Source organism: Suillus plorans (assembly GCF_016647745.1).
Source record: "Suillus plorans strain S12 chromosome Unknown HD556scaffold_89, whole genome shotgun sequence".
Lineage (NCBI taxonomy): Eukaryota > Fungi > Basidiomycota > Agaricomycetes > Boletales > Suillaceae > Suillus > Suillus plorans.
The window spans coordinates 38,483-53,137 of NW_024537473.1; the positions used below are offsets into that span (position 1 = coordinate 38,483).

The 14,655-nt window shown below is 48.5% G+C and overlaps 5 protein-coding genes and 1 non-coding gene across 6 annotated transcripts; 3 read left to right on the forward strand and 3 right to left on the reverse strand.

Moving 5' to 3' along the window:
- Window positions 1–559: 559 nt before the first annotated feature.
- On the reverse strand, window positions 560–5,194 carry HD556DRAFT_1413610 (uncharacterized protein). The gene is made up of 11 exons (XM_041304253.1): window positions 4,461–5,194; window positions 4,331–4,409; window positions 4,168–4,282; window positions 3,828–4,122; window positions 3,757–3,778; window positions 3,259–3,702; window positions 2,436–3,209; window positions 1,669–2,381; window positions 1,275–1,615; window positions 1,166–1,223; window positions 560–1,116 (listed from the first exon to the last, which is right to left on the reverse strand). The coding sequence occupies exons 1-11, from the start codon at window positions 5,001–5,003 to the stop codon at window positions 853–855; spliced, it is 3,648 nt and encodes a 1,215-aa protein (XP_041154080.1). The 5' UTR covers window positions 5,004–5,194; the 3' UTR covers window positions 560–852.
- Window positions 5,195–6,903: 1,709 nt separating this feature from the next.
- On the reverse strand, window positions 6,904–6,987 carry HD556DRAFT_t116. Its single transcript has one exon. It is a non-coding gene; the product is annotated as a tRNA-Glu (tRNA).
- A 23-nt stretch (window positions 6,988–7,010) lies between these two features.
- On the forward strand, window positions 7,011–8,817 carry HD556DRAFT_1413630 (peptidase family M48-domain-containing protein). Its single transcript, XM_041304254.1, has 9 exons — window positions 7,011–7,367; window positions 7,420–7,486; window positions 7,540–7,843; window positions 7,897–7,971; window positions 8,021–8,035; window positions 8,087–8,242; window positions 8,293–8,353; window positions 8,404–8,497; window positions 8,554–8,817. The coding sequence occupies exons 1-9, from the start codon at window positions 7,084–7,086 to the stop codon at window positions 8,659–8,661; spliced, it is 1,164 nt and encodes a 387-aa protein (XP_041154081.1). The 5' UTR covers window positions 7,011–7,083; the 3' UTR covers window positions 8,662–8,817.
- HD556DRAFT_1016581 (peroxiredoxin) lies at window positions 8,792–10,113 on the forward strand. The gene is made up of 8 exons (XM_041295886.1): window positions 8,792–8,800; window positions 8,860–8,876; window positions 8,935–9,138; window positions 9,199–9,222; window positions 9,287–9,372; window positions 9,427–9,625; window positions 9,679–9,757; window positions 9,807–10,113. Exons 3-8 carry the CDS (start codon window positions 9,038–9,040, stop codon window positions 9,963–9,965), a joined length of 648 nt encoding a protein of 215 aa, XP_041154082.1. The 5' UTR covers window positions 8,792–8,800; window positions 8,860–8,876; window positions 8,935–9,037; the 3' UTR covers window positions 9,966–10,113.
- A 147-nt stretch (window positions 10,114–10,260) lies between these two features.
- HD556DRAFT_1313294 (uncharacterized protein) lies at window positions 10,261–12,033 on the reverse strand (the record flags this gene model as incomplete). Its single annotated transcript, XM_041300773.1, has 3 exons — window positions 10,261–10,629; window positions 10,684–11,585; window positions 11,652–12,033. The coding sequence occupies 3 exons, from the start codon at window positions 12,031–12,033 to the stop codon at window positions 10,261–10,263; spliced, it is 1,653 nt and encodes a 550-aa protein (XP_041154083.1).
- A 715-nt stretch (window positions 12,034–12,748) lies between these two features.
- HD556DRAFT_1016710 (uncharacterized protein) lies at window positions 12,749–14,512 on the forward strand. Its single transcript, XM_041295887.1, has 2 exons — window positions 12,749–13,311; window positions 13,375–14,512. The coding sequence occupies exons 1-2, from the start codon at window positions 13,229–13,231 to the stop codon at window positions 14,282–14,284; spliced, it is 993 nt and encodes a 330-aa protein (XP_041154084.1). The 5' UTR covers window positions 12,749–13,228; the 3' UTR covers window positions 14,285–14,512.
- Window positions 14,513–14,655: the final 143 nt, after the last annotated feature.

The following is a 14,655-nucleotide window of genomic DNA, read 5'->3' on the forward strand; positions in this document are numbered from 1 at the left end:
GCCTCGTAGTCAATCACTCCCTCTTGAAAAACACGATGTTGTACATGTTACTTTGTTCCATGGATGATAAAAATCATGAGATCCGAGCAGATCGCGACGATACTGGTCTCCCCTGGGCTTTGGCATCCACGGCGGGACTAGTCCGAAGGGGTGAGCTCCAACACAGTTTGGATATGAAAATCGACGTCCCTAAAGTAAGATGGTGTGTGCTGGAGGACGCCCCCACCCCCACCCCCTCGTTACTGTTCCAATCAATTCTGGTCGTGATGATGGATTCGGGACGAAGCAACATTGATGTTATTATAATGTTAGGGACACACCTAGTGCCTAGAGTTTTGCCAGATCTGCCGGTTACATTGTTACAACCGGAAAATCTGACTACACCACTCCTGTATAGGCCATATTGAGGGAAGACAGTTAAGTATATACCGGCCTGGTTTCCTCTGGAAAAGCAGTATAAAATAGGTGGACACTGGAGTAGAATACCGAATTTTGCACACACAAGCTTATGCGGCGAACGCCGAAGAAGAAACTATGGAACATATATTAATAGATTGCGAACTCTCACTCCACGTGAAATAATCTGGAGCCTACGAGAGAAGATTCTAACAGATTTATATAAAAAGGGATAGATCAAGTCCTCCAAATGCATGGAGCGGGGTACTCAAAGATGGAGACAATCTTCCGGACAACTGGATCCGAAATGTACGTAGGGGTTTTAGTGGGCACTGGGTATAACACCTCGTGGGCACACCGGTGCCGTGGGATACGAATATACACATGCGGAGAACAGTATGAAATTCGAAAGCATTAAGAGGTCTCGTATCACATATATATGTGTTCTACAGGAAATTACATATTTTGTAAAGGCACATCAACACTCGGTACTTGCGTCCGAATTTTAAAACGATAGTGCATCACAAGCTCACCAGTCTGACGCCAGAAATAATGTCGTACAGCAGCCAGAGTCATATCCAACGGCAAAACAGAATCATTGCAGAGGATTTCGTACAGGTCTTCACCTCGAGTACGATCATGCGAGTTTTGATTATCGTCATGCGGTGGATGATGGGTCGACGTAGGACTGCCAGATATCTTGTCCAACTTTTCCTGAACCTGCATGTGATATCAACTATTGCATCGCCCACACAGGGGATCAACTTACATGATGAGTCAGCTTGCGAACTCTCAGGAACCTGCTCGACGTTAATTTGGACTGTGACCTTTTGAACACATTTAGAATACACGGCGCGTGATGAATTAAATTCACTAACGTGTTGAGCAACTCAGGGAGTGGCTCATGTCCCTGTTCTGTGCCTGGCCAGGGTAGTAATACAAAAGAGACCTTTGCAGGAGGCGGGCTCGTAATTTTGTTGAATAGCAGGTATTCAGCAAGCCACAGAGGTATCGTCGACTCCAACTTGTACACGTCAGCCCATGTAGTCGACACGCTGCCCCTATAAACCGTTCTCCACCCGGGATATACTTCGTCAGATATCAATATTGTCATTGCCGGAGGCAACGTCAAAGTGGGAGCATCGTTGGATGCGGGAGGTGAGATAGGGTGTGCGAGAAGCGCTTGTACAGGCGATTTTTCAACGGTGTCTGTCGGTGCCTGGACAAAGTAACAGTCAGACAAACACAGATTTTCGTGTTCACCAAAATCACCTCTGGAGCGGTTGGCATATCGGCCAGATTGCCAGCAGGGCTAGATATAGGTGAACCCGGTAACGCGTCAATGGTCATTTTTCTCACAGTGCCTTTACCAAGGCTCTTCAGACGCCCCATGAACCCGCTGCTGCCAGTAGGAGTGCTTGATATCGGTGTTGCCAGGACACTCGGAGGACCACTCCATGCAGAAAAATCACCAGCATCTGACAGCGCGGCGCTTCCCGTAGACGGGCGCCGTGTATGAGGATGGGGAGAGAAATAGTCCAAGTCCCGAGATGCGCTGGAGAGCGGTGTCCCTGCATCAAGGCCTTGCGTGCGTATGGGTCGAGGGACAGGAGTGGTATCGTTCGGAGGCAATTGAGGGATAATGGATAACGGTGGAGGAGATTTCAGCGGAACGAGCGGTATCATCGGGGTAAGAAGAGGGCTGGGTCGAGTCAAAGAGGGAAGTGAAGGAAGGACAGCGGGCAAACAAGTATTTGATGTCACGACTGCACTACTAACAAGGACTCGCGACGGCCTCGTTGAAGATTCGAAGGAATGCCGCAGTGTAGAACTTGAAGAGTTCCCGTTCGGTTCCAGTGATGGAGCCACAGTGCGCTGCATAGCTGAGTTACCAGTCTCGGAACCGTCGCGTTTACGACGAATGCGTTGCTCCTCGCGGATAAAGCCGAGGAACAGATTTCGTAGGACCCACCGGCCAATGTTGACTGAAGCGTGTGTTTTTATTAGATGAAAATTAACACAAAGAAGAATATACTTACACCGGAGTTCATCGCCAAAATGCTTGTCATGATCGAAGCCAGCCTCGTCTGCATATATTTCAGAATCGAAACAGCGCTCGTTGATATGCACAGTGAGGACACCAGTTTTCGTGTCCACAGACGACCAAGGCGAACTGACGGCATCACCCTCAATGCGCTCTCGGACTGCCTCAAGCGCCTCACGAGGACTTCGTTCTTTGTCACCCCCTGTCACACTCCCGTTGTCACGACGACGCCCACTGCTGGAAGTACTGCCTGATCTACTCGCAGCACGCACCTCATCACGGGCAAACTGACCTCTGCAGATTCCTCGCACGATATCCCACACAGCGACTTCGCCTGTCGTATCTACCGTTAACGCATGCATCCGATCGTTCAACAAGATAGCTCGCACGAGGCCAGGAGAGCCTGCTATCACCGCATCTGGGTTTGCGTTTAAAGGCTCGGCATCAGCAGCGAACTCCCGAGCTTCATAAGCCGTTCGAGGGTCATGCACTGCATCAATATCAGTGGGCGCCATCGAGATCTCACTTTTCTTGCTCCGGAGAGTGTTGGGGGGCATGAGGGTGGAAAGGTGATGAAGAGTAGCATGGAGTGGCAAACGTCCTCCCGGAACGGAGGCGATGGATGCAGCAGAGTATAACGTTGCAACCTCGGGATCGCGTCCACGTAGAGCGAATGAAGAAGGGGAGAAAGGACCATCGGGAGACGTGAGTCGTACAAATGATGTGAGCGGGACACCGGGGTAGGCTGCTGTCGCGTCATCCCTACGAACTAGTCGATAGCTCAGTATTGAAGATTTAGCTTAAAATTGGAAGTGCACCTTGATGTATTGACGGTGGTGCAGACCACTGTATAGAGTCAGGTCCAAGGGAAACTTGTCTCCTCGAAATCGTAGTAAAGGATCTATCAGCAATGATCTCTCTCTCTTCCTCTAAGACTCGTTTCGGTACGGGTTTCGGAAGCCTCCAGCGACTGATGCTCGATTTACCGGAGGCGGTCCAAAGAAGACCGTCATCTGCGGTTACGATTTTATTGATACCTTCCCCGACTTCAACAGAAGATTCCCCCGCAATAGTGATGCAGGCGCCATCCGAAATGTCTGCGCATCCCTCCACATCGACTTTGCACACCATACCCGACTTGTCGCCAGAGTAGAATACCTCGAGTGAGGGATGCGTCGAATGTAGAGACCAAACAGAATCTGTGTGGTACGCAAACGTATGTAAGCATCGCTGAGATGACAATGACCATAGCTTGATGGATGCTAGTGATGTAAATATTCAGAAAAATATTCGGAGGACCATGATGTGTTACACACCGTCTGCAGAACCTGTGAGGAGCTGGCCAAACTCGTTAGAACAGATTGTTGTTGAAATGTTCATAACTCACATATCGCGCATCCTCTGAAATAAGAATAGCTCTGATGTTGTCCGTGTGGCCGACCAGCTTCCCTGTCCTCTTTCCCGAGCGCGGGTCCCACATCCTGACGACACGTTCTGGAGATCCACTTGCAATGGCGTGTCCGTATGGGTCGGAGGCTATTGCATATACAGAGGCTTTAGGCGCGGTAGCATCAGGTGGGTTGAGGGTAAGAAATGGTTCGGGCGATATCGATGCTCGGGTGAGATCCCAGAGTTTGATGGTCCGGTCGAATGAGCCAGAAGCTATCCAGTTCTGTCCACGACTAAATACATGTCAGCATGAACTATTATATTCGAGGAATGCATACCAAAGAGCGAGACAGCGTGCATAATCAGCGTGAGACCCTATTGCAGAGGGATCACTGGGAGAAACGGCATGAGGATGCCAGGCCTTGATGGTTCCATCGGATGATGCAGAAACAACTGCTTACGGTTAGCCCGTCAACGTACCACTGCATTCCATGCACTTACCTGTCTGATTATAATTACAGAGCAAGAGATCATTTACCCAGTCTGTGTGGGTCTGCGCGCACTGACGGAAGCTAGAAGGCTACAAGATATGCTTCCAGTTACACGTAACATAATAAATATTGTGTCTCACCGATCCTGATGTCAACGCATCGGTGTCCAACTGCCACTGAAGTTCGTACGGTAACTGGTCCGTTGTGCTGCCTCTTCGCTTTCGTCCTCCACTCTCCTTTACATCTCCTAGCACATCACCATCTCGTCGTTCATCTTCCTCAGCCTCTTCAGCGAGTGTTTCATCTCCCATTCCTGTCAACATTTCCCATCTGTCTAACCTATCTCTGCGGTACCTGCCATCATGTCTCCGCCTGAACGGAAGTCCCAAATCCCATGATATGATTAGTCCATCCCTTCCGCCAGTATAAAGAATGCCTTCCGGTGTGTTCCGACCTTCGAGACGCGTGGTTGTGTCGAGCGCAAGGGACATGGCGCCCAGTCGATGCCTTGGATGAGAGTTCTCCGATGTGCTCTTGGAGTCGGCCAGTGGTGTTCGAGAGGGTATGAGGAGTGGGCGTATTGAACCATTACGGGGGACTCCAAATAGTGGTAGCCTAAGCCGTGGAACATCGTCCGTGGGTGGAGGTATCACATATGATACCCTACGCCTGGGAGGTGCCATGTGAAGGAAAATACAAATTTACATACAGGTATACAAGTAGTATGGTATACAGCTGTCTCTGAAGGACGCGTTACGTCGACCAACTGTGATTGAACGTTGTCGTCGATGATGAGGAGAATCAGATGACGGGTAAATATCGCTGAATGTATTTGGTGCCTGATCAACTTGGATGTGCCACACGGTGTTGCAGCTGTGCGCATGGGATGTAATCTAATCTTATCCACATTGACCTCATTTGGCACCATCGTATGCTAAACTTGTACATGACCCTTGTTAACGAGAGCAACACTTGACACTTTTCTTTGCCTTGAACGTCGAATAAGAGCCCGGAGCACACCTCAGGCTCATCACAAAGCTTAAGCGCAGACGACGATGTTTCTGAACTACATGAATTCACTTCATTCGGGGGCGCACTGCATGGAGTCGCCCACGCCCACCGCCCATGCCTACGACCCCTCCGCGTGTAACACCGTCCCGTCACACGAGTGCACCCACGAAAGCTGCCTTGCCAGATCTGACCCGGATGCATTTCTGTTCGGTACCCACCAATGACACGCCGCTCAATACACTTCGGTGCACAGTCAATGACACGCTTGCGGCCTAGAGTCTGACCACTGATCGAGATTCGTCTCACATACTCGTCTGCGACATGCTGCACGACTTTATCTTTATCGAAGCTTGTGCACCCCTCCGGAAACTCGCACAAAGGGATGCGAGATTTGTGAACGGGAGGTGCGGTTGACATGTCACCACCTCATCCCTTGATCCACAAATGCCAAGCAAGGTGCTCAAGACGAAAATGCACCCAGAATCTCCGTCGCATGGCCATGTAGGTTTGTTCGTTGAATTCCTACCGTACCACGACGGTCTAGTCTCACTTTGTAGACCGTGCCATAGTGCTGTGCATCATATAACCAGTAATGACGAACTTGCTGGCACAAGCCATACCCGGGAGAAAGACTGGGAGCAAGACTGGGAGCATGAATTATATAGCATAAAATTCGCAAGTCACGAACTCACAAGAGGATTAATAACACTGCAGATACTCATTGTCAAAACTACCATCCGCTCCTATCGACTCTTCAGTTACTTGCAAGTCTGTGATGTCTGTAATTTTGGCGGGCAGTCCCCTGCACCATGTGTGCAAGTTCGACGTATTCACGTCATCCTCGTAGGACTAGGGTGAGACAAGGGGAAACGGTGAAAACGAGATGACTCGCCAAGGCCTCTAATTCCGTATATCCTAACGCGAGTCCGGACTCCGCACGCGCCTCGAAGACGCGTCCCTGATTATGGGACAACAATTCAACCGAAATTGACACTGTTTTCAACAACTTGAAGGACCAAGGATATGTACAGTCGAAGGTCTCCGGAAACGACAGTCTTCCGATTTGCTGCACATGCTCCATGTATATCTGGTGACCTGGTCGAATAGAACTAAGAAGACACTCCAGGTTCAAAGTCCTTCAGGAGAAGTAAAATCAACAATGAGTATACAAATTTATAGGACAATCTCGGAGCTGAGACAATAATACTTACTTGCGTAAACTTGGCAGATGCTTAGATATCTATCGCTCTCCAGCCTGAGGGTTTTTCGGGCGAGTGCCTCGGTGATATGATGCCCCGTGGGCTCCGAGGTGCATTTTTGAGGATGATGTGATTTTGAGGCCCCGGAGCCGTGTCGACGACCCATGACATCGTAGTCTTGGTTGGGTTTTGGTTGCCAGTGAGTATGTCTGAGGATTGCGAGCTTTCGACGTCCAAGACGATCAAACCGTACTTTTTTTTTGAAAGAAAAGGGTGATTATTGTATGAAGCAGCAGGTGTGGAAACAATCGGCCTACAGGCTAGGAGTACTTGTGTTGCTGAAAATGAAAAACGCAGTTGAAATACAAAAACATTCGGATACGGGGAATCGAACCCCGAGCTACCGCGAACCTTGAAATATGAGAGGCGGTAATGTTAACCATTACACCATATCCGATTGAATGACATGACCCTGGTCAACCTATCAGTCCTGTATGCAAGTGCCTTCCAATTGATATTAGTAAAAGGCTCGCTCGCCAATTCGTGAATCGTGATGTTCCCTACTCGCATGTGGACGACAACAGCACCTATCCTGCGGGCGTCGCGTAGTGCTCGGTGCCTGCCAGTCCTTGCTAGAAATTATCCACGAGTTCGACTACCGACATTCAACCTTCGTTCAGTTCCCCTCCGCCAACTCTCGACATCATCTCCCCGACATGCTCAGTATACACGCTTTTCGTCCGAAAATCAACGCCACCCGTCAGGAGATGTGATAGATAATCGCATGAAGATTGTTATTGCAATTGCTGCACTCGGAGGAACATATTATGTCGTGCAGTACGTGTTCAGCACATTACTTGTGATGTTATGTCTCACTTTACCCCTCAAGTTTAGAACAAGTCCCTGAAACAGGTAGGTGGCGATTTATGGATATAAGTCCCAAGTACGAGACCAATGTGAGAGCAAGCTTAGCCTGAAGGAACAAACTCTCATTTTTGGCCCCTTGCAGCTTGCACAGGCGGCGTATAACGAGCTCTTGGCTGAATTCCGAGGCAAGATACTACCTTCCGATCATCCTGTCACACGACACGTCCAACGAGTTGTCAATCGTATTCTTGAATCATCGGACCTTGGCCACTTGAGTTCTAGTGAGCCTAGCCGGTCACTAGTGGGGGCACCAGATGACTTCTGGAGCGAAGACCCGTTCACCACCGGAAGACCTGGGGAGTCGTCTACCCCCGAAAGCGGAGGTAAAGAATGGAATCTGCTTGTTGTGAATGATCCATCCATTGTAAACGCCATGGCCACCTTCGGTTCGCTCTCGAACTGCCTCTGCAAGTGAACCTTCACATATATGTGGTCACAGGAAATATCGTGGTGTTCACCGGAATTTTACCTATATGCAAGGATGAACAGGGTTTAGCTGGTGTTCTTGGACATGGTATGCAATTCTGCAAAGGATAGTCTGCGCAACTCAAATAATTCGGCAGAGATCGCCCACGTGGGTATGTTGGCATGATACAACACGCATGCAAATTCTAACCTCCCTTTACCAGTTGCTCGACATGCTTCCGAACGCTATTCGTCCTCTAAAGTATTCCTGGCGTTAGCGGTTCTTCTGCAAACTGTCTTCGGGTTCGATTTTGGAATCACCAACCTCATAAGCACGTTGCTACTGGAGCTACCCAATTCGCGGACTCAAGAATACGAGGGTATGTTTCTTTCAGCTATAAACATGGAGATGCTGACATCAGGGATGTAGCCGATACTATCGGCATGCAGCTCACTGCAAAGGCATGTTTTGACCCCCAGGCTGCTGTGGAGTGAGTGATTTGGGTTTTCCCTTGTCTGACTTATGTGCGCGACATTACAGAATGCATGCGCGACTCGCACAATATGAAAAGGCTCATGGAGCAACAAGTTTGGAATTCTTGCGAACGCACCCTGGTGCGGAGAGGAGAATCAAAGTCAGTGTAATGTTTCTACTTTGAGCTTCATGGTTTTATCTTTCACTTTCCTTCAGCATCTCGAGGAACTAATACCAGAGGCATACTCCATACAAGCTAGCAGCCCTCAATGTGCAGGTACCCAGGACTCTCTGAACCGCTTCAGGGAGTTTGCTCTTAGATGATCGTAGATTATCCACCAGAGTTGAGATTTTTTGTGAATACATTCGGGTTCCCTCGCTGCTTATATTTTATTTGTGCGATTTGGAGTACAAATTGATCAATGTTGCAATTAGGAAATAAATGGCATCATTGAATATTGAAGTAGGAGCTTCGCACTTCGTCGTTTTCCTGATGCATGACAGATTTACATTGACAACTAGGTCCCCTTGCTATGTAGGTGAGGTCATAAGTATTTCATTCTGTCTCCGTCTTCATTTAGCGGGTCCATGGACTAGCCAAACAAAGACACATAACGCGGTGGTTAATTGGATTTAAAATCTTCATAGCAACTGACACCACTTGAACAATCCGCCTCTTCTCTGAATTCACAACTCAACAATGGCCGTCTTCGTTCAGCGCCCAGCACCAGCCTTCACAGCTACCGCAGTCGTAGAGGGTGAATTCAAGGAGGTCTCCCTGTCCGAATACTTGGGTCAATGGTACGCGTCTTATGCGCCAGACATTCGTGAGAGGAGCGGCTAACATTAGCTTATTGCAAGGGTGATTCTTTTCTTCTACCCAATGTGAGGATAATCAAGTTTTCCTCAAGCATCTTGTTTCTCACTATTATTTTCGTCACGCTAACAGGGATTTCACGTTCGTTTGTCCGACTGAGATCTTGGCTTTCAACGATGCGCTTCCTCAATTCAAAGCGCTGAATGCCTCCGTTCTCGGTTAGTTCGGGACTATTTTTGTGGTCTATTAAACGCGTTCTAATCGGTTTTTAGGCGTTTCCACGGATTCTCAGTATTCCCACTTTGCGTGGGCGCAGCAACCGAGGAAGCAGGGTGGCATTGGACCCGACCTCAAGCTACCTTTGGTTGCGGACAGGAACATGACGATATCCAAGGACTATGGTGTCCTCATCGAGGAGGAAGGCATTGCACTGCGTGGTTTGTTCATCATTGACCCCAAGGGAACCGTCAGGTGGGTGTTTGTGTGAATCCTGGACTAGTTTGGTAACCGACGCTTTTGAATAGGCAAATCACCGTTAATGATCTGCCCGTTGGTCGATCTGTGGATGAAACCGTCCGTCTTCTCAAGGCCTTCCAATTTGTGGTACGAATTTTTCTTTGCATATCGTAACGTTTCACTGCATCTTTTGTAGGAGGAACATGGGGAGGTCTGCCCTTTGGGCTGGACCGAGGGTGCTAAAACCATCAAGCCGGACCCCAAGGGATCTATGGACTATTTCTCGACAGTGGACGGTGCGGCCAGCAATGGTCATGTGAACGGGAGTGCCAAGAAGCGTCTTCGCACGGATTGATGGAAGAGATTACACGACAACTAGATGCGATCATGGTTGACGCGGTTAGAACACCAAGGTAGACTTTTGATATCTAGCCGTTTAATTTTTACATACATACATCTTGCATATCACCATACATACCTTATGTTACTTATATCCTGACGTGGCAACACTTGACTTTCAAGATTCCAAAGTTTATTGAGCTCGACGAAACGAAGTAAAATGCAGCAATGTATACCAGCAGAGGGCCGGAAGCGCTGGACGAAGCCAGTTCTCCTCTGCTGTATCCTGGGAGAGGGCCAGCGCTCGACCGTCACTCTTTCCTGCGAAACCAGACTCCACACAGTCCAATGTCTGCCTCGGGCGATGGATCCGGAAAACAAAATTGGATGTCACTCAACGTAGAGCAAGCTTTCGTCCATATTTTGGCATGTGTCTTCTCTGTGCCCGAGCTCACAAAGTCGCTCGATAGGACAACACCCACAGGTGAAGTAATCGACATCGAGGAAATGCTAAGCGAGGGCGTTGTGGGAGTAGGGGATGATGGTGCTGACAGTTGCAGGGAGCCAGATAATGGGGGCGTCAACAGTCGTGACTGCCTGGAGCGAAATGGTGTGGTGACCTTGAGCGTGCGCAAACCATTAAAACGCGAGATGACTGCATCAATGATGCCATATAGTATCTTCGAGCAAAGCGTCAAAATCGATGGTTTTTGGATCCAGAAAATATCACTGACCTCGGCGGTGTCGTCTTCCATCCAAAGCACCTCTACCTCCAAAGCCATGAGGCTGCGGCTATCGGCAGCGCCGCTACCTGACAAAATTCCACCGGCAGCACCCAAGAATTTTTCAACTGTTCGTTTGTCCACCTCGTGAGTGAAGACCACATCCAGTTTGGAGACGCCTTGAATTGCACGGAGGAGTGCGGCAGGCCGCAACCCCGTGTACAGCGTGGTGGTGACATCCAAAACAACAGTTTCAAGTGTTTGTCCCAGTAAGGAGCATATTGCCATCGTCAGTCGTGGAGGAGCATGCAGTTGAGAGAGCGATGGTAACATCTCCCGTGCTAGACCAGGTATGAATATGTGTTGATGGAAGGAAGATTCGGGTGAAGGGTTCTCGACGACATTGGGAAAGGCTAGATATTGTAGGGAGGATTGATTCCTGAGGAAATGTAGAATGTCGATGAATTGCTCCTCAGAAATTGTGTCATCAAGGATGACCAGTGTCTTCAACCGGAAAGAAAGAGGAGGCGACTGCGAAAATACCGCAAGAAATGTTCGAAGCGTAAGATATTCCAAGTTTGACATATTATGCAACGCAGTCGTGAGATCAAGAGATGGTATGAGATGGCCCTCAGATGCTGGCCAGAAGTGACATGAGAAAGATTGAACCCTCGTAGTGAGAGACGCATGGGTAGCAAGAATTTTACAAAGCTTTTTAACTTGTGGCTCTGATATTGATTGGAAGTCGAGTATCCGATATAGTGTGTTACGCGAGGCATTGCAGAGCTGAGCCGAAACAAGGGCAATACGCGGTAAATCGAACCTGGGCAAGAAAGACAGAATTGCCTCTAACAGCTCCGTAGGAAGGCTCTGGATCGTGACACCTGTATGTGTTGTGTGTTCTGCAAGCAATCCTGGACGGAATGAATGTGACGGATTATTCAATAAATTGGACAAAGACTTGAGCAATCTTGCCTCACCTCCACTTCCGTTTGACCGCTCTAGATCGATACTTTCACCGTGTAACGGTAAAGACTCCATTAAACTGGCCCTGCGTCCCAGGCCACTGGGTCTCCTGATTTCGTCTGGTGATGCAGTGGAGGAATCACTAGACGGCCGGGGATATGCTGCAGCGGCATCACGAATGAATCCGACTGCTCCGTGGCTGCCCACGGGGCTGGCATTCTTGAACGAAGTTCTTTTTCTAGGGTTGAAGAGGGTGGTGACGCGTTTAAGAACACGATTTGGATATTTCCCCTGGGGAACGGTACTAGTATCTGCTGCAGCGCTTCTTCCTCCAGCTATGTCCAGATCAGAAGACGCCCTTGATGGTTCCGCAGAGCGTCGAGAGAGGAAGTACATGATTGAATATTGAGTCAGTTCGGACTTCAGGAGCTTATTAGACGAAAAATATTCGATCTTTGGTTGATGGCCATATTATAGCTAGAGTAGCAAGGTTATTTTGAAAAACTTTCATCCTGTTCAGAAGCGGGAAAAGTATAAAGTCGTTCTCAGGTGCTGCCGTATACGATATATTGCTCATAAATTATGTATGTACTTATGTTGCGAACGTTCCATGTCGAGATCTTCAACTTATCCTTGAAGCTCAACTCTGAGCCGGCAGTAGCACGCTGTCACGGACCTTGGCAGTGATAACTCCAGTTCGACTCAACGTCCTAGTGCTATTTTCTTTCCATGACGTGCTATTTGCGACGTTTGCCAGGTTGGATCATACATCATCACCAGGATACAACACCTTGGTCTGACTCGGAATTGCACAATTAGTCTTAGAATGTGCGTTCCTTCAATTGATGTGATGGTCAGTTGTCATTGTATCAAACACAATAGGTTTCACGACTGTGAGTCTGTGGCACAGTGTGCGAGTTCTTCTTCCATCATTTACTCAATATTACTTCTGGGACAGATGCATATCAATATCTTTACCAGTACCGTCGTCCAGAAGCTGGATAAAGACCCGGAAACGAATACTTAGGTCAATGTGACAAGTGCTAGTTCATTATGACCTGCAATTGAGACCACATCATAGACGTAATTCTTTGGTTTGCTTCTAGCTCATCCTATCTCTTCCCCTTTGGACATCGTTTGGTTGGTCTGCTTTAAGATCTTGTTCTCTCCCGCGGCTCCCGGTGAGCGTTCTCGAACCCTTACGCCTAAAGCCGCATTTCCCGCAATACTTGAACGTTAGATAACTTAGAGAAGCAACCGCGCCGACTCTATTAACCTTCTCAAAGACGTACGTCGGACTGCTCCAGAGTCTGATATATGCCGGCGAGTACACAATCAAGTCGTCAATTGATCAACGTAATGTATATCAAATCTTCCTGCCAATCTGGGATTGCTAGTGGCTGTATGCTGCGGCAGCCTGCCGGGAGAGCACTTGAACTCGTGGCTAACTTGAAGTCAACTAGAAGGACGTTTTGGTACACTGCAGTGAGCCATACCGCACTAGTTACTCTCACTACATTGCCATTATCCTCCCGCAATCTCAATCTCACACTAGTCGATTTGATCATTTTTGGCTTCAAACTAGGCGGCTATGCATTTGGATGAGCTTACTTCCCAAATGCTAAGGTATACCATAAAGCTATGGAGAATCGAGTCAATTCACCCTGCTTCTAGGTACCTATTGGCACCATATCGCTGGTTACGAACCCTCATTCAAGTTATACTTGAATCGTTAAGGGACTTGGATGGCCAGTCACCGGCACCCGTCACTAAAACCGACCGGGCTCGGGTAGCCTGGATCAATGCAATACAGAAATTCGACGCACTGAATCGGGACATGGATACACTATCAGCCCCCAGGCCTGTTCCAACAAGGCTAATCAACATCTTCACGGGACAAATCGAAACCACCCAGAATGATACCACGAAACGCTATGTCATTGCATCCTACCTTTGGAATCCAGACAGATCTTCTGACACTCCAGAACACTATTCTGGTTTGTACAACGACATACCCTGGGCACCCACATTCGACGATTGGTTCCGTCTGACTTGTCTCATGCATCCAAACATCGTTCAAGCAGTTGATGAAGAGGAAAGGGAGGTGGATCGTTTGCATTGTCCGTCGGAAATACCAGCGGGGATATCGCGGGAATATCTGCGAGAAATATTTCTCCTTGTTGCCAGGGAAGCTTTGTTGATGGGTCTTGAGTATGTCTGGATAGATAGCATTTGCGTCAACCAAGCGGATCCAGAAGATGTCGCACGTGAGATACCCAGGATGAGCGACTACTACAGCAACGCAGCTTGCTGTGTTGCTGTGTCCGAAGCAATACGCCGGCGCTATGCTACTACCAAAGGCCCTCCCCAAGATGACACAGGATCAGAATCCAGAAGCGACCAAGCTTGGCGCAGGATTATAACTTGGATGAAGGGATATCATGCCAAACGGCTCTGGGTCTTTCAGGAGACGTACTTGTCCAGAAAAGTTGTAGTCCGCGCCAGAAACATCCGAGTTGATGCCAACGAATTAGTCAAGACTAGCGACTCGGTTTCGCCCGGCTCTCGTGGCCCCCCCCAGAATGACGAGCGACGAATTCCCTATTTCTCTCCCGATATCAGATTGGCATCGCCCAATGTCACCTGAGTTCTGCTTGCAGTACTGTCGCAAGCGAGACTATACTTGAAGAAAGTTTTATACCGAGAATATGTGCAGCTCTGATAATGAAATTCGTATCCTTGGCAAGGCGCATCGAGTCGTTGGTATTCAAATCGAGCCATTCCACGATACCCATAGCTACAGTATCTCTGATGTTCTGACATCCATAATGTCGAAGCCACGTCTCAATCTTTTTTGAAGACGGTATGACTCATTTGAGAGCAAAGATGACCGAGTTCAACCTACTTCTTATGGTGTAGTTACAGCCCAACCAGTATGTAGTGCCCCAATGGTAAGACACCGTCCCTGTCGAGCAGTTCGCAAGTCGTTTACACCAAGGAGCTACCAAATGAGCAGCA